General features: G+C 36.3%; 1 protein-coding gene across 1 annotated transcript in view; it reads left to right on the forward strand.

Moving 5' to 3' along the window:
- The window catches only part of CD2AP (CD2 associated protein), an 81509-nt gene extending 68487 nt beyond the window's left edge, over nucleotides 1–13022 (forward strand). The window contains 5 exon segments of the mRNA XM_032213475.1: nucleotides 2760–2875; nucleotides 4641–4730; nucleotides 5829–6010; nucleotides 6801–6864; nucleotides 9895–13022. Coding sequence (XP_032069366.1) covers nucleotides 2760–2875; nucleotides 4641–4730; nucleotides 5829–6010; nucleotides 6801–6864; nucleotides 9895–9936 — 494 coding nt within the window. The 3' untranslated portion in view covers nucleotides 9937–13022.
- Nucleotides 13023–24043: the final 11021 nt, after the last annotated feature.

Raw genomic sequence — 24043 nt, forward strand, 5'->3', positions numbered from 1 at the left:
GATTGAGGTGGCCAAGGCCAACTGTCCTGCATACCAATCTGATGATGCTTTTTGAAGATGGAACTCACATGACACCTAAGGAATTTGCAGATTGGACTATGGGATGGGGTTACCAGGGGGAGGGGGTTGGGTCACATATTGATATGTATGATTTCGTGCGCTTTTGCCTCAGATCTTGCTTTGCTTAGCTGCTATCTTTTCATAACCAGTAAAAGTACTCTTAATTCTGCAAAATGGAGTTAAGTGGTTTCTTTCTTGGTTGCTGAGGGAGGCTAGCCTGACATTATGTCTACAGTATTTCACTGGTCTACTAATTTAGTCACACTGTTGAAGAATGAAATAAGATTTGTTTGGCATGATTTAACAAACTCATGCTGACTGATAGTTATTACTTTAGTTGTTTTCTAGATGTTGGCAGATCTGTTTTTTTATTATCTTTTCCTGTATCTTCTTAGGTATTGATGTTAGGCTGATTGGTCTGTAGTTTCCTGGGTCTCTTTTTCTTCCTTTTTTGAAGATGGGAACCACATCAGCTCCTATCCAGTCCTCTGGTAGTTCCCCAGTGTTCCAGGATTTTTGGAAGATGTGGTACAGTAGTACTGAGATGACATCTTCCACCTCCTTTAGAACTCTGGGATGTAATTCATCAAGTCCTAGGGGTTTGCATTCATCAAGATCAGACAGGTCTCCCCATACTATTATTATTTTTTGCTTATTTTAACTTTTATTTCTAGTCTTTCTTTTACAGTTATGTTTTTGGTAGGTTAGGCTACAGTTTCTTTTTGCATTTATTGTAGAATACAAATGCAAAATTAACCTGAATAGTTTGCTGGTAATATCTCTCCTGTCCCCGTAGATGAAGATGTTCTGATGAATGTTATTTAAGGAGGAGGTGCTGATGTGGAACTTCCTTACTGGAGCAACCAACCTGCAATCACATCAGTCTAATGATCTGTTTTTTTAGATTCTTTCTTATACTTTTTTCTGGTCCTTTTAAGATTGTAGAACTCATTTCCTACTTTGTTGTAGATCTTTGATATGAGATCCATATAATCTCTCCTGGGATTTTGTTTTATACAGTTAATAGTCTTAGTAAGTAGCCATAATATTTGTGCAAAGAAGATTTATCTTTTAATAGGCACTTCATTTCCTTTTTCATAATTATGAGGGCCCTCATTTCGATTAATCAAAATCACTTTTGATAAATCAAGTATCAAGAAATGAGAATTTTGTTTCAGCCATATTAGCCATTTTATTTCACAATTGTGAAATAGAAATTTAAATAAATAATCAATAAAGATAGTATTCACTTAGTTACTGCCCTGGACAGTGTCTGTTCGCAGTTACTGAAGTGCTGAAAAACTAATTCACGATCAATACCAGTATTTATGACCTTTACAACTTCTCTCTTTCCGTCACGTGTTTGCCATTCCAGTCGGTTAGTATGCATTGTCCTGTCCAAAATCGTAAGCACAGTTGCAGTTACATGATTTTCATTTAGGATCCACTTTGCTTAACAACTGAGTTACTGGCCCCAGTTACAGTCACTAAATGAGAATTATAAGTACTCTAGGGTATATCTACTCTCTTCTTGCTCCTGCTAGGAAAGAATGTATGAGGGACATAGTACTATGAAAAATCTGTTAGATGGGGGGACTCTATATATATGAAAATATATGAATTGAGATCAGTAATGTAACTAGCACTCTGAGAGTAAGGAGATATTTTGAGTATAGACTTAGGTTACCGCCATTCATTCAACAAGAGTTCAAATGGTGCTGAACAAGGGGGACTTATTACTGTTAGTATCCCTGTGTTCCCATGATTGTGATCTGTGTGCTCCACCTGCCTCGCAATTGTTGAAGCAAGCTGCAATCACATGATCGCAATTTCTGAAGTTTCCTGCCAGCTATCCACAAACAAATTCAGTGGAGAAACCAGCAGAAAGTCAGAATGAGCAGAGTCACATGAGATCCTCACTTAATTAAGGCAACCAGGACAGAGGTGGGTTCCTACCAGTTTGGACTGGTTCGGCTGAGTAGGTAGTAACTCAGCCAGCCACATCCCTTGTTTTTTAGTTCTGCGCATGCACAGAAGCAATTTTTGGTACTTTGCATACACGCTTAGCGCAAAGCACATCCCTGAGCAAACCAGCAGTAACAGAAGCTGGAACCCACCCCTGAACCAGGAGTGCCAAAGTGCCACTGCTACTTGACATAGCTATGTGATATCACACTTCACAGTACAATTGCATTGCTTAGCAATGGCAGTTTTGGCCCAATTGCTGCCATAAGCCGAAGACTACATGTAATGTGAAATAAAGTATGTGTATAATTGGCTTGGGTGGGAGTAATTTTGATATGCTTGATAGAGATGTATGAACAGGATACAAATATTATAAATGAAGAGGTGTACATGATATTAATTGGCATAAAAAATATATTTCAAGGTCATGTCCCGTGGTAGACAAGTCACAAACCTGGAGCGTGGGAGATGGCTCAGTAACCTCTGTTTGAATCGCATGCTGTTTCGTTGTTTTAAGATCTATCCTTGCATTAGAAATTCATGAGTTTCTCTCCTACATTGTCTTGCCTCTTCAACATTTTAAAGATGGCATATTCCTTTAACCCATTAATACTCACTCCATTTCTTTTCCATGCTAGAATGTAGAGTATTCTTGGTAGCAATAACTCAAAGTAGATATGAGATGTTGAAATCTCCTGAGCTTTCATTGTGTTCTCTGCTTTCAATTTTTTTAGAACTTTTAAGTTTTGATGATCTATCACCTACCTCAGATAATTTATCACATCCCACTACAAATAGGCCAAAGATGCCTGGCAGAAGACTTCCTACTCGCTTCAATGGCAAGAATCCTGTGAGTACATGAACCACTTATATATAAATTACCCATCATAATGATTAAATTAACCACAAAACAGGTCCCTGCACACACTTTGGGGCCCAAGCCCAGCTCAAAGCCAGCAGCATTGGGACCATTCTGATCTCCAAAGGGAGAATATTCTAGAAAGTGAGTGCTATGGTAGAAAAGGCATGTCCTCTAGGCCCCAGCAACTGGCATTCCTTAGCCAACAGGTCCCAAAGCATGACCATTCTGCCTGACTGGATTGGACAGGTAGAAACCTTTTGGGCAGAGAAGGATGGGTATTTGGCTTGCACCTGGAAAATAAAAAAAAATATCAAGAGCGTTTATGGAGATTCTCAGTCATCCAGGTCATGGTTGTCCCAAAGATGCTTTTTCAAGAGACAACTGGACTTTTTGGTTGTTCTTTGAATTTGTTTTGCTTCTCATCCGAGAAGCTTCTTCAGCTCTGACTGGATGGTTGGGAATGGTAGGATTTATACTCCTTGCAGACAGCTGGTCATTTGCATTCTTTTAGAGAATTGTTGAGGCCACCTGGAGGTTTATCTGTGTCATCAGGGTCATCTGAGTGGTGCAAATGGGTGTGGAGCCTTCTTGGAACTATTAAAAGGACTGCGTTATAAGACTGAAAATAGATAATGTCATATTCTTCCCCCTCTGTTGAGAAAGTGCTGTTCAATTTTGACATAAATGGCATCTTTAACCCCTTTTTCAAACTAATGGTCCTCTCTGTCCAAAATGTGGACTTTGTTGTCTTCAGTGGTCTGTGTCTTCTAAATGCAGATGAACTGTTGAATCTAGTCCTGATTGGTTTTTTCTCTTATGTTCTCCCTTGCATTTATGAAGTGGTTGTTTTGTTTTCCCAGTGGACAGATCTGTCTGGCTAACTGCATTGTACTGTATATACCACATCGCTCAGTGTGTGTGTGTCTGGGTGTTTTATCCTTGGGGTGCACAAGCTTCTTCCTTAGTGTATTCTTGGGTTTGAAGTGAGAACGTATGCTGGAGATTGTGTTGGCTGGAGATCTTCCTGAGCTTTTCCGATACTCTTGCAATGTATGGAATGAATATGTTGCTTTGTTTATTGCTCTGTTCGTTGTCTTCAAAGAAAACCAGAAAGTCCAGTTGCCTCTTGAAAAAAGCACCTTTGGGACAACCATGACCCGGATGACTGAGAATCTCCATTGACATCTATAAATAAAATGTTCAAAGATCACATAAACAGACAGACAGGAAAATAGTCATTTACGTATGAATTTTGCTTGTGACACTCAAGTCACTTTACAATAAATATCCAAAGCATGTTAAAGTACTCCCACGCGAAAATCCTCCCTCCCCCAATCATTGCATCAAATCAAATCTAGTGAAAAAGAGAACATTATCCACCAAATGCCTGCTGAAATAAGATGGTGTCTTCTGGCTTCCAGGACATCACTCACTACATTCCAGGATACAATGCCTAGTAGTTCTCACTTGGGTAAAACTGTAATAGCACAATTTTTTGCAGATTGTGGAGTTCCCTGAAGCAGCAACCCCGATTGATCTCAGATCATGAATCACAAGGTGAAAAAGGTGGTTACTAAAGCATAGCTGGCTGTTTTGTAAAGAAATAGTTGCTAACCAACATCTTGAATTTTATTTAGGAATAAATTAAAATGTACCACATGATTTTATAAATGGGTATATGAAAAAGATTTTAGAGTAAATACACGTCTCAAAAACACTGATTTCTGTTTTATGTTTCCTTTCTTGGTTGAAGCCTACTCAGACTCAAAACCTAGAAAAAAATGTGAAAGTGCATAAGGAGGAAGAAGAAAGTGCCAAATTAAAATTATCTGAGTGTAAAAAGGTATGTTGACATTGTTTGTGTTTATCTGTACTAAGAAGTCAAAATGATTAGAATATCCTAACCATTTAGTAAGATACATTCTTACTGTAATATTTCAATGCAGTAGTTTTCAATCTTCACCACAAACTCCCTTTAAATACCTTTTGTGGCCACGGGCCACCAAGACTTAACTCAAGATTTAAATCGAAGCATTTCTTCAAGCCTTTGCAGAGCCCTTGTGATGACATCACAGTCTGTGGACCACAGATTGACAACCATTGTTCTAGTGCATTGGTACAGATTTAGCTTGAGTAATTATGGGTGGGAGATTATTAAAGTTAGATATTTTTATGTCAAGCTGATGAAACAAAATAAATAGATACTATTATTGATTAAATAAAATATTATTATCTAGTTCAGTTGTGGGTAACATTGGAACAACAGCTTTTTGATTAGCTTTCCTCAAATTTCACATCTTTATCAAAGATATTTAAAAAAACCATACAAATTTTGCTGCTGAATTTTCGGGATATGGTCTCAGGATGCTGGGCAGTATAAATGAGGTATTTGGGTATTCTGAGATTCACAGCCAACAGGTTGCCATATTCCCATCTTTTGATTATAACATCATTTTTTTAAAATAAAAGAGACCACATGTTTATTCTTTATTCATGCAGCAGATTGCCAAAGAAGCCAAAATAATTTTGGCTTCCTTTGATATAGTCTTTCAATAGTTTTATTAATCATCAAAGTATTAGTCAAGCACCATCAGCTAATATTTTAAGCCATTATTCTATATAAGAATATAGATTTTGCTAGTTCTTCAATAAATAGCTGTGGTGGCACAGTGGTTAGAATGCAGTATAGCAGGCTGACTGTCCATAGTCAGGAGTTTGATCCTGGCCGGTTCAAGGTTGACTCAGCCTTCCATTCTTCTGAGGTTGGTAAAATGAGGGCCCAGATTGTTGGGGAAAATATGCTGACTCTGTAAACCACTTAGAGAGGGTGGTAAAGCACTGTGGAGTGATATGTAAGTCTAAGTGCTATTGCTGTTGCTTGGTGAATAGATTTGACTGTATTCTTGCCATCCTCATTTAGATCGCTGTTCTTTTATTTCAGCCATCAAAACTTACTTCAACAGTTCTGACTTCATTACCACGACCGAGTTCTATTGTAATAAATACTGGAGAAACGAAGCTTAGCCAGGAGACAGATGAAGGGGGAAAACATTCTTTAGAAGAACTAAGATCTCAGATCTTTGATCTCCTGTTGGCTATAGAAAGCTTGAAAAAAGAGCATGGGTAAGAGCTTTTCATTTTTTCCACAATGATTTTTTAAAGTGATTTAGGCATCATGAAGTCTTTCTGGTATTGTTGTACTATAGCACCCATTATCACATACACTTGGTCTTGTTGTCTAGGGTTCACAGGAATTCAACAGTTGGTGAACCATGTATTACAGTTCCTACTAAATAGATAGATGATAGGTAGGTAGGTAGGTAGGTAGGTAGGTAGGTAGGTAGGTAGGTAGGTAAGTGGGTGGGTGGGTGGATAGATGATAGATAGATAGATAGATAGATAGATAGATAGATAGATAGATAGATAGATAGATAGATAGATAGATAGATAAAACCTACTATATTTGTCATATTAATTCAATGTTTTTATAAATTTCCAGGATTAGTTTTTAAATGCTTTACAATGTGTTTGTTGATAAAGGGCTAGCTGAAGCAACTTTACTTTGTTCATAAGTGAGAACTATGTATAATAAGTACTGCAACAGGAATAGCTGAGATTTTATTTTTGATTGCTGGTGTCATGTTTTATTGGATTATATATGAGTGCATACCAGAATATGATAAGATACTCAGATACTCATATCCTTGCTGGGTGAGGAGATTCTGCACTCAGATAAATATGCTCCTTCTGGTTCATAGAGGAAGTTTAAGGGGGTTGATACTGCTGTCAAGGTAAGCCATTCCTACTCTATTTGGGAGGTGCTTATCCGTTAAATCGAGATCTAACTAGTATATTGCACAAGCAATGTAAGGATGGTTTTTCACTGCAATTTTTGTCTGTGCAAATTTTAAAGGAAACAACTGGAAAAACTGAAAGAAGACTTGGAGGAAGAAAAGCAGATGCGAAGTATCCTAGAGGTAAAATATTTAAATAGAAGTCCAACATTTCCCATCACTTTCAATAACGTAATGCAAATTCTTAACAAGACCATAACAAAACAGCTATAGTAAAGTATACTTTGACTTTTTTAGGCATCTAATTTCAGGGAAAGGATGTATTTATTTATCTATTTATTTATTTTGACAATTTCCCTTCTATTCTCTTGAGATTTTCTGGGGTGATTTTAACCAATGAAATGGAAGCTCTTCTGAAGTACTATGAAAAGTAGCTGGTGATAAAATGCAAACATACAATTGGAGGAACAGCAAACTGCTATATTGTGTATATTGTGGCTCTATAAAATAATGATTCTTGATATACATGTAGTCCTTCACTTAAGATCCTAAATGAGCTCAAAAATATGGTTGTAAATCATGCCACTCATTAAGCAAGTCATGACCCACCTAATTTACAACATTTTTGCAGCTATTGCAGAGTGAACACAGCAGTTGTTAAGCAACTCATAGTTCTCAATGGCATATTTTGCTAGAAGGCAAAAGCAATCACCAATTTCCAACAAAAAACATAAATTAGGTTCACATGCCCATAGGATGTTGCAAACGACTATAAATGTGTGTTGGTTTCTGGGCACACAGAATGTGATCACATGAATGCAGGGGGGAGCAGATTTTGGAACTTTGAATGCCCGGAGAAGCAGATGTTGGAACTTGAAATGCTTGCTAAGTGACCAGTTGTTAAGCAAAGACTACCTATATTGTAATTGAATTTTGCCATTCAACTGTTCTTTTATTGAAACCTCAAATTCAGACTACTTGGTACATATTTGAATTTTCACTTTCATTGTGGCAAGATTGCAATTTTGGAGAAAATATTTTAAAGAAAAAATTGGTAAAAGACGAGGTAGATAAGAGCCGAGGTGGCGCAGTGGTTAAATGCAGCACTGCAGGCTACTGCTAGATCAGCAGTTCAGCGGTTCAAATCTCACCTGCTCAGGGTTGACTCAGCCTTCCATCCTTCCGAGGTGGGTAAAATGAGGACCCGGATTGTTGGGGGCAATATGCTGACTCTCTGTAAACCGCTTAGAGAGGGCTGAAAGCCCTATGAAGCGGTATATAAGTCTACTGCTATTGCTATTGCTATAAATGTTAGATATTATTTCCAGCTTTACTATACAAATGACATCCAGTTTTAATTCATGTATTTAATCTCCATTTAATAAACTACTTTTATATATTTGTAGAAAATATAATTAGTGTTTTGTAGACTGTTAGTGATTGATCTTTTCCTGGCTTAGAATTTAAATAGAATTGAGTCTAATTAGTACTTGAATGCAAATTGACATAGAGCTGTCAAGGGTGCAGCTAAACAGAAACTTAAAAACACTTCCACATGTCTAAATAGTCACTTGCAGTTTAATCTTTAGAAAATCAAGATGTTTCAAAGATTCTAGGTAATCCACTCGTAGTTCCTATCAAAACTGCAGTCTTACGAGTTTGCATGAGGACAAATCCTCTCCTGTAAAATCTAGTATTGAAATTGAGGGCAAACGTAATTGTCTATAAAACCGAGATAATCAGACCCACAATTGAAAGCTAAGGGTAGAGAATAAAATGGCTACTTTAGATTTAAAATTTCATCTTTAATTGATATTTATTTCAGGCTAAATGTTTCCCAAAGAGCAAATACTACATTGTACCATAGAAGACTGTGGTGTTAACTGAAAATTCTTTGTTGTTCAATTTTTTTTTGTCATTGTCATGCATTTCTAAGATATCCAACTCAAATATTTGGCAGACATTCAACTCAAACAATGGGTGTCTCTGGGCAGCACAGAACAAAAGTAAACAATAAAAAATAGGAGGAAATTGTATTATGTGTGTTTGTCACCCTTTAGTTATTTCTAAAAATAATAAAGGTGAAATAAAATAAACCAATAAGTAAAAATAACCACAAAAACATATGTTAAAAAACAATGCAAAATGGTAACCGTAAAATAATAACTCAGCTAGACCCAAACACTTGGAGGAAAAGCCATGTTTTAACAATTTTTTAAAAGGCAAGTAGAGTTAGTGCCCATAATATATTGGAAGGGATTATTTCGGATCATCACCAAAGATATGAACTTCCTACGTCCCATAAGAGGACCGTGTTTAAGCGAGGGAACCTGGAGCATGTCCTCCAGGCTGATGTTTTGGGGAACAAGCAGTTCCCACAGATGTTCTGATCCTAAGCCAAATATGGTTTGAAAAGTCTTAATCAGCACCTTGAAAGACACCCGGATGCCTGCTGGGAGTCAGTGGAGCTAACACTGGGGTGGCATCCCATGGGCATCATGAGCTCCACCATAACTTTCTGGGCTGCACCATTTGGACTAAATTAAGGCTTCAGGTGGTCTTCAAAGGCATTCTCATTGCAGTTAAGAGATTACTAAAGCACAGGTGACTATAAGCAAGACTTGATACAGGATCAGGCACAACTGGTACACATTATGCAGTTCAGTATACAAGAATTGATGATGCTTTATTCTGTACAAATGTATAATCTTACCCAGTGGCTTCATGTAGGTATTAAAGAGGGGAGGGAGAGAGTAGAGCCATGAGGCACTTTGCAAAATACTCATTAGTAGCAAAGCCTTGAATCACTGAATCCAAACCTTCAGAACCATACATACTGGGATTCGGTTTCTTGAGAGTCCTTGAATGAATTTGTTCTTGGTATCCATTTTTGCTTGTTTTCTGATGTGTTTTATTTATTTCACCCTTTTATGGTATTTATGCCTTTATTACATTAATTGCCCAGAGTTGCTTTATGTGAGATGGGCAGCCATCTAAATCTAAATAAATAAGTTACATGGTAGAAGCTGTTGTGGTGTTGCTGCTGCAGGAGACTGTCATGGCAGAGGATAACTTATCCCAGTAATAAATTTCTAGAATATAATAGAATGAAGAGCAGTACTAAATTTAAAACACATTTGATGGGTTGTAAATGTGTATGAAATATGAAACATTCTCTATTTGATTAATGTTTATTATTTATATCATTCACAGGTGGAAATAGAAAAGCTCAAGAAAGCTCTCGTAACTACATGAAAGAGCCACATTCCGTTGATCCTTAATGTGCCAGGATTTCAGAATCAGAAATGAAATTGACTTTTTTAAACCTCAAGCCAGCGGATGATAGCATTCCATTAGAAAAAAAAATCTGAGTATAATCTTATTTATATTCTGTGAGCTATGAGGGAAAAAACGGATAGTTTTTTTGTTTGTTTCTTGCCAATATAGGAGAGGCCTTATTTCTTACTGTGCAGTATGGCAGGGTTTGCTTGAGAATACTACTGAATCTGTATAAAAGGGGAGTTCTTAGTATATTTTTTATTGAATATACCCTAATTTTAAGAGATCTGTACTATAAATAAGGCAATATAACTTTGCAAATAAATTGTAAAATATATAGTATAGGAGAGAGGCAAATGGTATAGTTTTGTACATTTATTAGTCTTTTCACCATGCTAAAGGGAATATGACGTTAATCATATGCTGTTTTATTGTTCAGGTCTTTTGAGTTTGTTCTCACTAGGAAACAGAAGGATCACCTATCTCTAGCACTATGATATTGTAATATTTCCTTAACTGAGAATCCAGAGTACAGTACTGTGGTTCTTGCATTATAGAATTTATAGAAAAGATTATAATTAGGACACATGGACACATAAACACACGAATTGATATAATCCTAAAATACGACATTTTTGCTAATTACTACAGAATGCGACATGTTAAATGTTCTCTTGAGTGTTTCATTTCTTTTTACAAATTATAACTCTAACACTACAATATTACGAGCTTTAAAATGCTTTGCATTAATAATTATTACATTTTAAAAACCTACATATAACAAAATATATAAAGCTACCAGTTTTCTAAATGCAGTCTTAAAATAAGGGTATATCATCTACATAGTTGTTAAAATATTCAGTAAATCAATAGTAAGTTTTTAGATAAACATTTGGCTTATGCTTTAGAATTCAAATTGAATTACTGTTTATTTTTAACAAGGTTTCTTTGAGTCATCTTGTTTAAGTTATTTCTACAGCCTAAAATCCCATTTATTTTCTGTAAAGAAGAAAAACTGAACTTCTTCATTGCTCTGTTCAAGCCAAAGATAAAAATATAATTCAGCCCTTTTTTCTTCTAGCATTGCTATCCTAAAAGAGGGGACTGTTTCATGAATGATTTTAGGCTTGACTAGTGAGTGGAATGATTTGATGCTTATGTCCTGTTTTATATGGCATTAATATTTTGTCTTATTTGGGTGTGAGCAAACCATGTTGGTATTTTTAACATAAAAAAATCTTAATTCTAATTGCAAACATAAATCATTGGATTAAAATTGGAAATGAAAATATGGGTGTGTAAAGTCATGATGCCTGCTTGCTTACTATACAGATACAGAGCTAATAACATATAACTAATATATCACTTAATGATCATCCTCTGTTGCCAATTTTCCTTAGTAATAGTAATAAATAATGTTCTCACATTATTAATTTTTAGCTCAAAGAGATTCCTTTCATACTAATTTATAAAGAGATTAATAATTCTTGGCTTAGTAGTCAAAATCACAATTTGTGGGTTTATTGGCCTCCTCATTTTGCAGAGAATTCAGAGATGGGAGGCAGGTTTGGTCTTGAACAGATCATTTGCAAGTAATCCCCTGCAAAACTCAGTTAGGAGAAAGAGCAATAAGCCATCTTCTTCAACCAACATGGTGGATTGACAGAAAAAAAGTTGCCCATCCTCCAAGGTACCTAAAGTACCATCGTATATTGTTGTTGCTGTTTTATCTAAAAAGTAGTTAGAAAAGCTTCCCCCACTTTTCTTTGTCATAGGAAAAACGTGTTTTTTTAATATTTCTGTGAATAGCAGCAGTTACACATTCTAGGTGTCTTTTCAAAATCAAAAATTTGCAGAATAGAAACTTAGAAACCACCTGCCTTTTCTCTCCTAATGTTCATTAAAGTATTATTTTTCCCCCAGTACAAGGTAGCTTTTTGATAGAACCTTCCACCCTGACTTTCTATTTTCTTTAACCTCTACACACACACACACACACACACACACACACACACACACACACACACGTGAGAAAGCATGGGGAATTTCAAAACGTGTCTTTGGGTTTACGAAAAAAACAAACCCAGTCAAAGCACCAGCAATGAGAGATAGTTCGTACTTTCTTGGGAACACTCCAGCATAGAGCAAAGCCATCTTTTCTTTTTTCCCTACCCATCACAGAAGGAAGATTTTTCCCCCCCTCTTGCAAGGTTTTTTTTTTTTAAAGTTGCAAGGCTTTCTTCACCAAAAATTCACTTCTTCCTTCTGGTATCTTCTCCATTCTTCCTAGGATAAGAAAAGGAATGAGTTTCCCCTTCCCTTCATACTTTTGCAGAAGCAGAAATAATAAGTAAAAATTGTGCCTTAAAAAGAAATGCCTTACTTGCACTAGTCAAAACACAGTTCTATTCCTCTTCAAAGCTGTACTGAATTGTTCCACAAGTAGAGGTTTTGGTGCAGTACTGAAACTGGGCAGAGTGGAACAGCACACTCAGTAAGAGGAGATGGATGTATGATCTCTTAATTGTTCAAATTCATCCTAAATTAAACAAAATGGCCTTGAGTGTTGAAATTCGATAAGGTTTTTTTTCTGATTTCAGTTCCGTTACACCCTATCATGATTATGCAAACAAGAATTGTTTTTGATTTTTAAAAAGTCATTTATATCCTCCTTATTTAGAACCTGAATGTGAAGCAGAATAGGTTACTGTAAAACAGTTTTTTTCTACTTTGAAGCTTATAGCAGATAAATTTAGGACAATCATGGAACTCAGAAGTGTTAATTATTATATTGTCTTCTTTCCTGTAGCAATAAATAACCAAGTGCAATGACTGATATAATAACAAATCCTAGAGATTGCCACTATGAAGGGTTTTTTTTAAAAGTGATGGCTGTTTTCTCTAATGTCTGTCTTTATGCTCTGTGATGGGAAATGGGACTGGATGCAGACATTCCAAAGAATAAAATTTATTTCAAGCAGGAATCTTTACTGACTTGTTTACAGGTGCTGCAAAATTATGTATGCTATCAAAATGCCACAAATAAAATTATATGCTGTTAATGTGAAATGTATTTTTGTTTAAAAGCATTCAAACACCTTTTATGTCATTCATCTGTATTTGTGTACAGAGAAAAGGACATTTGTGTGATTACAAAACATATAATTCTATTTACATGTGAGAGATGAGAAAAATGAATTTTGTCACCACTGGTTTTCAGTATTTAATGTTTAAGATGTCAATGCAATATAGTGCAATCAATTTTTATTAGGTATAATAAGATAACATTATTTAATGATATCATAGTCTTGAATTCAAAACCAATGAATAGAAATATTAGGGAACTTTGGAAATCCAATTAGTATAAAATTGATGAGGTAAAAGCTGAATGCTTGGATATTGTTACTCATTGTGAAACAAAATAGAAATTAGACAACTGAGAAGACGGAATTATTTCATTCCAAAATGCTAAATGATCTAGTTAATGACAGCACTTCCTCTCCAGAACCAAGATGCAATCAGTGGCACAGGCCTATGCTCAAAACAGTGCTTAGTGGAATATGTAACATTTTAAGAGAAAACTTTGTTAATTATAATAATTCCTCAATATTAAAGTATATTAACAAAATAGTAAAAGGGTGTCACTGCAAGTAGATTAACTGATATTTCTCTAAATCAGTTTAGCCCAGTGGTTCCCAAAGTGGGCAGTACTGCCCCCTGGGGGGCGGTGGGATGACTTAGGGGAGCGCTAAGAGGCAAGGGGGGGCAGCAGATAAGGAGCCTACAACTTCAGCTGGCCAGCCTGCCATAAATGTCCATTTGTCGTTGAACTACTCGATACTACCACTGCTGCTTCTTGCTGCTGCTGCTGTCCGCCGCGACGACTTAAGCAACAGCAGAATCGATCCTAACTACCAGCGGCCTCAACCACTGTCCAGCAAGAGAGGGGGGGAACATACAGAGAGTGTGCAACCAAGCAGAGGAGGGGGGAGTCAAAACAACTAAATCGGAAGACACTGAGCGGCTCCCACACGGCGGCTAGACACACACCGCTCAGGGCTTCCCCCCCACCAGACCGAGTGCCACGGCTTGGAACGTGCGTGCTCCCTGAGCCCGCCATAGACATGGGCTGCTCCCGTCCAATAGTTGCTTCTGGCCTCTTGCACACAGCACATTCCTTGGGGTAGCCAGTCAGTCGGCGCATGCTCCATCAATCCACGCACTGTGCGCCAAGGGCGGCAGTACCACATTCCGCAGGCAGGGAGCCCTCTTTTCTGCGGGCACGTGAATGGCAATCCCGGGACAGGGATCCCCATATGTGCGTATGGCAACTAAAATCCTCTAGCGGCACAAAAAAGTGGGTGGTGAGTGGTGGTCCTTGTGTGGAAAGGGGGCACCGGGACAATGGCCAAAGAGAATTTTGACGTGGGCGACGAAGCAAGTTTTGCATGAACTCCAGGGGTAAACTGGTAGGAATGGGGCCGCTCTTTTTAAGTGTCTTTTAAGACAAACCATCACCCAAAACTACTGGAAACTGGAGCCAGGAGTTAATGCCACTGAAAACTCTCCCCTGATACCATAATAGGAGGAGAGGAAAACAGTTCTGATGCTTTCAGAGCAGAGTGTTGGGAAACATTCTGCTAAGTAACTTAAACCAAACATTGGGAAACTGGTATCCCTTCATCAAGCCCATCCACCATATTAAGAATTTACTGAACAGTGAAGTAGTTACTAAATTTTCCTGAGTTTACTAAGTTACTAGTTACTAAGATTCTTGATAAATGACTATCAGACTTTGAAAACCTGGTATCACTGGATCATGTTCAACAGTTTTGTTGAATTAACATTAACTAAAAAGGTTTTTAAATTGGATTTTGAATAAATGTGCAATTGTTACAATTTTGAATTTTACTGTTACTCTCTTCCTTCCGTTGTGCAAACTGCCCAGTGACATGACCCCACCAAGCCACGCCCACAGAACCGGTAGTAAAAAAATTGAATTCCACCACTAGGTGGGGGACACTGAGGATCAGTTTGTAGCACCAAGGGGGCGGTGGACTGAAAAAGTTTGGGAACTACTGATTTAGCCTGATCAACATATAGTGAGGTACTAAGCCAGGGCTGTCAAACTCTCAGCCAATGGGCTGGATGCATCACACGCTGACCACGCTCAATTTAGCGAAGGGGGAAAAAGTCCCAATATGTCACTTGATGATGCCGTGATGACATGAGTTTGACACTCTTGTACCAAGCAAACTAATTTTCTTAGCCTTGAGTAGTTTGGCTACATCTGTCTCTCTTATCAAACTTAAAATCAAATTATGAATAATTAAAAGTTTTAAAAAGTTTCAGAATTGCTACTAAAAGCCATGTTCACAATGCCTTTGTCATTGCTCTTGTTTTCACTTAAAAGTTAAGACCAATCTGTATGAAAATGAGCCATGAAAATGAGCAATTACATTCATTTTATGCTGCCACTTGTCACATTCTGTTAACTCTACACCTCTCTACTAGTTACTCTGATCAGTTTTATTTAAAACATTTTTTTGAGATTCAAACAATTCTACCATGTAAGAAGCCAGTACTCTAGTTGCCACTTTACCTAATGAACTAATCGGCATTAACTACATGCATGTACTAGATTTTATGGGTTGGTCATTGACCACAGTTTAAAAAGCAAATTTGTGGTTAGTATATCCCTAATCCCAATTTAGCCAAATAGAATTTCTTAGTTTCCTTTTAGGAATTGCTTTTTGCAAGGAAACATATCAAAACAGTTACACTGTCTATTATGTTTGCAATATGAACAGATCAAAGGGTATCTGCTTGTGGAGAACATTGTTTAGCTTGCTCCCACTAACTCCCAAACCTGTTTGGTACAATAGTAAATGATGATACAAACTAAAATAAAAGAAAAAAATAAAGCAAATTAAAGATGTAAAAGAGAAAGAATAAACTCTCTTAAGAAAGCAACTTCCTATTCTCATCATAACAAGTGTAAACAATTTCGTTCTTTTTTCACCTTAACAGATTTTTTTTTTAAAAACTCTTCATCCCATAATTCAACCATAAGGAAATTCAAGAAGTAATATCTTTTCCAATCCATCTATTAAGCAAAAAAGATTCAAACAAAGTTCTAAAATAATATTACCTAACAAACATAAGACTCATCATTCTATATCTTGACTCTTAACTAAGAAAATCCACATTTAAAAGGCATAAAATAGTCCCAGTATCCTAGTATGAACCAAAGTCTGAAATTCAACATGACAAGGGGAACAATATATCCTTTAAAGATTGTAGGCTCATAAAGTTCTTTTAATTTAAATGAAAAGACAAGCCAATTTAGATGCTGCCAAACATGAATATCTTTCAAGGCTTTAACATTTCCCCCCTTCCATTCAATTGTGCCTAATTCTCGTCGTCTGCTTGAACAAGTTACTGCAATTTTAGGGACAGTTTTTCAGAATTTCACAACTACCCAACTGGCTTTATGCCTCAGGAAGAATTAGAACTAAGAACTCCCTGTTTCTAGCCTAATGCTTTAACCACTATACAAAACTGGCTCTCCAAAACTCATATTAACCATAAACAAATCCAGTACACAACATTGTTCCAGTTCAGATGTCAGCAAGTCCAAAAAGAACCACCCAAAACAATATGTCCCAATTTTAACCCTGATTACTGATTACTTAACCCTGATTACTTTTTGCATAAAACAATCTTGCTCTTTAATCCATTCAGATGATTGTTGAGCCTTATCCCAATTACTCTCTGGGATTGGCATTCTTATTTTGGTTTTTTAAAGCCTCGTCTGATTTTTTTTAATGTCTAATGACAAATTCTTGTTCACATTCTCAGATAGATTTTGTTGCAAAACTTTTTCTATAACAGTCTCATCTGGGAAATAGAATGTTGCTAAGAACAGACAACATAGCTGACATCAATGATTCAAGGTCCCAGTGCAATTCCTCAAAATGTCTTTGAACACCAAGTTGCTTATCTTGTTATTTCTCTTCTAGTGTCTCCAACATTGAAAATAACTTTGCCACAAAAATACAATTATTCTTTAGAATTTATTTCAAAGTATTAATATTCAAAATCAAATATTCCAACTTTTCAGATCCCTTAATCTTTTTAAAACTTTCTAAACATCTTGTTTTTTGCTGTTTATTTCATATTCTTTTTTTAATATATTTTTATTTTCAAAACAAGCATACAAATCCTCCTCCTTTAAATACTGTAGAAAGTGTATCAGTTGGTTACAAAAGGCTTTTGTGCATCTCTTCCACCGTCATCAAATATAATTCATATAACTCTAATATCTTAACTCGGATATTTATTATATTACCATCATCATACCTCCACTTTTATTTGACTATAATTATTTAAACGTCCTTCATCATAAAATATACCAAGATTTAATACATAACCACATACCGGCATTTCATTTACTTATTTATAAAATCCTCCATTAACATTAAATCCTCATATCCTATTCTAGCTAAACATCCATAATATTTAATACCAAAATTTTCTAATCCTCCTTTCCAAATCCCTGTTTACCATTTACATCCAATTCCCTTATATTATACCCATACATGTATATAATTTATTATCATTATCCTTTCTTTATTTAACTATATTCTATATCATAACATTTCCCCCCCTAATAATTAAAACTTAGCTGTGTCTAATTTTGTTCTTTTTTATTGTTATTGTTATTAATAACCTTTATATATAGTCCAAAAGTATTTCCAGCCTTCCCTTCATGGGTGACATTCAATATTCATATCCAATTATTACTTATCATAACACTAGACATTGTATACATTACTATCATTATCAGTTTTTATTTAACTATAGCTATTGTCACTAAATTTAACTAAATTTAGCTAGTTTTAAATTATACTCTTCCATCTATCAACCTGTATCTTTCCAACAGCAAAACAATCTAATGTCTTCTGCCAATTGTGGATCCAGTCCTCCAAAAATCCTCTTGATCAAATCTGTATGGACTCCTCTTAGAAACTCCTTGCTTGTAATATCAATCATGTAATCTTGATGCCCTCTTTCTGTTTCCTTGTTCAGCTTGTCTTTAATTATCAGCAGTGTTATCAAATATTTTGCAAATAGTATTTCATAGTCCATAGATTCTTTAATGTTTTCTTCTTCTATGTCCTGTCCTTTGAAATAAATTTTCTCTCCATTTAATTCTTCTTTCAATATTCCATTCCTTTTTCAGAAATAAACCAATTGCCATGAATATCAACAGGTTTAATCTCTTTATATTCGTCTTCCATTTCGGTTTTTGGAATTTCAATCTCCTTATTTTGTATTTGAAAAACATCCTCAGTTTTTTCATCATATTTTATTGTTAAATGCTCCAAATATTCCAATTTTCTCTCAATTTTTTCCTCTGTATTTAATAATTTTTGCAGTTCTAAAAGTATTCCTTGCAAATTCAAAAACTCTGCAGACGCCATATTTATACACAGTTATTATTTTTTTCTTAGAAGGTCAGCAAGATTAAAACATACATTCACAAGCTCTCTGTAAGCGAAAACAAACTTCAAAGGGACAGCCTTGGAATCTTATCAGATCTTAAGCCAAACAGCCAGGCAGTAAAACCTTGCAATGTCGAAGTCAAAACAATCAATCTGTAGCTTGCAGAAAGTCACAAAAAAATGTTAGAAGAAGAAAGCTTAATCCATCCATTTGAAAAGGGTTTGCTTAGATTCAATCCATGTAAATAGCATTTAAAAAGTAAGATAACCACTGTCCAGAACCATTACAAAGATCAAATTTGCTGCTAAATTCTTCTATTCTTTAAGTTGGTTTTTAGGTTTTATAGGCAGTCCGTTTTTTAAAAAACAATAAAAGTTTCTCACCAGCTGGAAACACTTTATCTTTCCACATCATTCCGTTCTGAGGCCGCCCTGACTTTGTCAGTCTTGACAAAAGACTGGAATTTTTATTACCGGCTCGAAGATTTTTTCTTGCTTCTTTTGGAGATTTTGCGATATCCCCGAGATCAGCAAGATGTAATCTTCCTATTCACCATCTCTTCAAGATGATTTAGGTCCGTTGGGACCCCCCAGTAATAAAAGTGTCGACTGCGATCTCAGAGCTTTGAGATCGCATGTCGTCTCATCACAGCTTCGGCCCCGCCTGCTTATTTTATATTCTTAAAGCTTTTAAAGTAACTATTAAGAAATATTAAGAAATGAAGGCACTCATCTGTGTTTCCAGCCTTGTTATTTTGAAGGTCTCTAACCTTTTTTAAAGTAATTAATAACCAATCTCTAATAGCTGATTAGCAGAAGTGTGAACTTATATTCCCTTGGTTCCTGGTTTGCTATCTTAAGATTTCATGAAAAGCTATTCTATGGAGCACAGCTCGTTTGAACCTGCATCTTCTGTTCGCCCAGAGTGGGCCAAACAAAGTGATCTGCTCATTCACCTGTCTGTTTTTAGTTGCAATTGTCAATTCCACTTACATGGATCTGTCTTCACGCCTCCATTCTTCTTCAGAAGTCATCTAGCCACTATATGTATCTTGTCTTTTTATGTACACAGAACATATGCACTAAAGACAAATTCCTTCTGTGTCCAATCACACTTGGCCAATAGAGAATTCTATTCTGTGCTATGCTATGTTATACTATTCTATTCTATTCTATTGTTTTGATGTCACACCCACATTTCACAAGGCACAATTTCTTTGGATTTTCATTGACTGTTGATTGCATCCTATGATCTACCAGATCATAGTTCCACCAAGCAAGACTTTCAGGCTTATTTAAATAATCTTTTATACAAAGTATGGTTCCAAGCAGTTTTGCCTAGATTTAAATTTAGAGAATTCAGGCTTCATTTGATTCCGGTTTTCATCTTCTATCATGTTTGATCCTCCATTCACAGCACACTGGAGCTTCTTCGGTTCATTCGATCTAGACTTGATTCTATCATTATCCCACATTTCTTCTTCAGAGTATCAAAAATTAATCTGTCTAGCTGTATGGAACTTTAATGTATAGAACATTTTAAAAAAGATTTCTAGATTTATTTTTTACCCAGTTCAGTTGACTTCATAATGTTATCATATGTGTGAATACAATCGTCCTAATTCTATATGGATATTAAGTAGTGTAATGCAAATAAAACCTTGGCAACCTAGAATTTGTTTGTGACAATGTTTTCCACAAATCTAGATAATTAATGGCAAATTGGGTCCTGTGCTACTAACAATGGATGAATGTTGTCTCAGTATTGCTTACTTGGAACAGACCAATTACATCTTTCCTTTATCTACTTATAGGAAATTGAAATCAATCTTCAGCCTTATTATTTAGTGAAGCACTGAAAACTCACCCAAAATCATAATCTTAAATAAATCTGTCAGTTATCTATTTTTGGAAATAGCAACTTCCACATAATTCCTCTTTGCAATTCTCCTTTATCATTTGAAGTTGATTAAGACACTCCCTCCGGGGATGAAAACATAAAGGATGTTATCTCTTCCATAAAAGGTTACCACAATTTCAGCTGGCTGTGAAGATCCTCAGGCATCAATATATCCAATGAAATAAGCACCCCATAAAGCAAAAGCCTAACTTAACTATGAAGAGTACTGATAAGAAAAAAATATCTCTAATTAACATTCTGCAATTTTCTTAGCACTTCCAAAATGCTGCCCTTAAGGCATAAACATGACTTTACTAATTTTGTCCATTTAACTTCTAGCTTTCCACAAAAAGCACATGTTATGGGTGTCTAATTGTGTCAAATCTGGTTGAAAGCCAGGACGCCAGGGTGTTATGATGAATTTCTCTAAATCACTGGAGTGCTTTTCAAGTGCAAATACATCTTACATTTTAAGCATGCTCAATTAAGAATCCCATCTCACTAGATATATATAGTTCTCAATATATCACGTACTGGGAACTGAATACACTGGCTACCACCATCATTTCCATTCCTTGTCTTGTCAAATGTTGATGGTAGGCATTTTCAAGAATGCATCTGAGTCCCAAATAGTCCCCACAGAGAATAATAATGCTGGGATACTTTAGCCTCATCCTGGACATTGATGCCCAGAAAATGCCCAGAAAATGAACAAAGGTAAGTAGGGGTAGTAGGAAGCATCCTGCAGGGGCAGGAGAGGATCTAAAGGAATGGCAGAAGGCATTCTGGTATTTTGCCCACATCTTCTACCTGTTGCTGCATCTAATTGCAAGTGTAAAGTTTCCTAAGATTATTGCAAATTAGTAAGTAGAATAGCAGGCCATTATAATGGAGGACTAGAAGACCTCCAAGGTCCCTTCCAACTCTGTTAGTCTGCTATTATGTCATTCCATCTGACAGTCGTTCACACATTGCATGAAGCCAAGATTTGCTTTATCTAGGTTCTGTTGAATAAACTAGAATGGTTGGGCTTTAGCACAATATTAAATCAAACCAGGTTTACAGTCTAGTTGCTGAGTCCACATAATAATCTAAGATAAATTAAACAAATTAAACAAATCCCAATAGTGCTTAATGCTGGAGTCCTCAGTGTGATGTCACTGGGACCAATTGGCGCCCTTGGCACCCTCCAACTGCTATACCCCATCTGGCATTTTGCTTTATGATATCTCTCTCCAGCACTTATAAGTCTCAACATGTTCTCAAAATCCAAGTGTGCCCACTGAACAAAATAGTTGGAAATTCCTGAAGTAGAACAATCTGTGAAATGCATCAGCCTTAGCAATTATGTGGCAGAATCCAGGAACAGATCTGACCTCAGGGAGGCCTGAACATGCTACCTATGTTCATAAAATAGACTTGACCCTTGGCCAACTTCAGCAGAACCGCTTCTGGTTAATTCCAGATTTTTTTGTGTGTGATTTTTCACTGAAGGTACTCTTCTGTTCTGAATTACTGCAGTTGTTAAGTGAATCACACGGTTGTTAAGCAAATCCAGTTTCCCCATTGACTTTGCTTGGCAGAAACTGACTGGGAAGGTTGCAAGTGGTTGCAAGTTGCAAATGGCGTTCATGTAACTGGGATGCTGCAACCATTGTAAATACATAATGGCTGCCAAGCTCCTGACTTCTAATCACATGACCATGGGTACGTTGCAATGGTTGTAAGTGTGAGGACTGGTCGTACGTCACTTTCTTCAGGGCCATTGTAACTTCAAAATCACTAAGTGATTAAGTCGAAGTGAGATATAGTGAGATATTTAGAGAGACAAACTGGTCTCTCAAGATATAATTGAAAATGTGACCCACATTATAATATTTTATCTTCTCAAATTCAGCTTAAAGATGTATTTTCTTAATATATTTAATACATTAAAATTAATTTAATTTCCTTCTTCCCTGCAACAAAACAAAACAATTACACCTGGGGATGGTAGTCTAGTAAAATGATCATATATGCCTGCAGAAATGCCTAGATATACTATATACAACTTTGCAGGCAATATTAGGAATATTGTCATTCAGCACCACACAAATCTGAAGATCCCATCAGTCAGGAAGCTGGAGATAATTTTAACAAAAGGAAATGATTATAAATTGTAAACTGCTCAAACATTATAAATACATTATACATGTTTTTAGTCTTATCATATTCCCCAACAGCACCCAGAAAAGTTGTTCTTGCGCCCCTTTCCATTTAATCTGAAAGTTACTAATCCAATAAATACCATTGTACGCTACTATTGTTTTCATACGTTTGCGCAAACCGAAAACTGCTATTACATCATACCAACATTTTGAAACACTGTAACTATTCTCCAGTTTCAAATACCTTTCTTCCTCTTATACTACCGATTCTAAAATTATGTACTTCCTACATTGGTATGTCTCCATTTAACCTTTTCACTGACAGATACTAGGAACACAGCCTTAAAGTGACACAACTGTGTTTGTTACCATTTTTAGTGAGCTGACAATTCAACTGGAATGAGGAAGTAAAATTATTACACCCCCCTCCCGTTTTAGCCCCCACTTGTCTTCTTTCCCAACCTACTGTATTTTCAGAGCTGTGGAAAGTCTGCTCTCATTTTAGTCTCCCTCCTCCTCCTCCTCCTCCTACATGAATGGTTTTTTTATGTTTTTTGCCCTTAGACTCTTCATATTATATTTCCTAGTCTCTTCCCCTCATCTTTTCCTTTCGTAGACCCAATTTAAACTTGAATCCCAGTCAAAATTCAATATTCCCTTTTCCTATAGAGATATTGGAATATAAATATATGGACTGGGACTCTGCATTAGCAGTCCAGTTATCACTGGTCTCATGGAAAGTCGACATCTGCAGACTATTCCTGTCAGGCCTGCAATTATATTCCTTTTAGAATTTTGGCCTGCCACACTTTCTCTTATTTCATTATGCTGTTTCTTTAGTATAGTTGATGGGAGGGGGGAATAGACAGGAGTGAGATTGTGAAATGTATTGTTTTCATTCTTTACTAGAAGCCAAGGTCATCCTTTGTCTCCGCACCAGTACACCTGACTGGAAGCAGCTGGGTGTGGATGCCAGCATGGAAGAAGAAGATTGGATCATGTGATGGATTGTGGGTGTGGGGAAAAGATCATGAACTTTTAACTGGGTGGAATTCTGATGTCATTTCCAGTATTGGGATTAACACAGATGTGCTAAGATGTCTGCTTCATTAAATTGGAACTTTAAGGATAGTTTTGCCTTTGATTCTGATTTAATTCTACATGATACTTGGAACACTGACACTCATTGGTCTCATGGAAAGTCGACATCTGCAGACTATTACTACTACTACTACTACTACTCTCTTGGTAGACTTTCAGGGTTTAATCCATTTGTGCTCAATGACCATTTTTATATAGTTTTTCTTGTTTTGAAAGAGAAAAATGAGTGGGAAAGAAAGAACTTTTTTTATGCACTTCCTGCTGATTACCACACAAAGCGTAGCTAGAGATGAATTACTTCTGTGTCTTATTTCTTAGAGCAGGGGTGTCAAACTTGATTTCATTGAGGGCCACATCAGGGTTGTGTTTGGCCTCGGGGGGTGGGGTGAGATGGGGATGGGGGCCAGGGGGTGCATGGTCAGGGTACG

Source organism: Thamnophis elegans, chromosome 3, assembly GCF_009769535.1.
Source record: "Thamnophis elegans isolate rThaEle1 chromosome 3, rThaEle1.pri, whole genome shotgun sequence".
NCBI classification, from domain to species: Eukaryota; Metazoa; Chordata; class Lepidosauria; order Squamata; family Colubridae; genus Thamnophis; species Thamnophis elegans.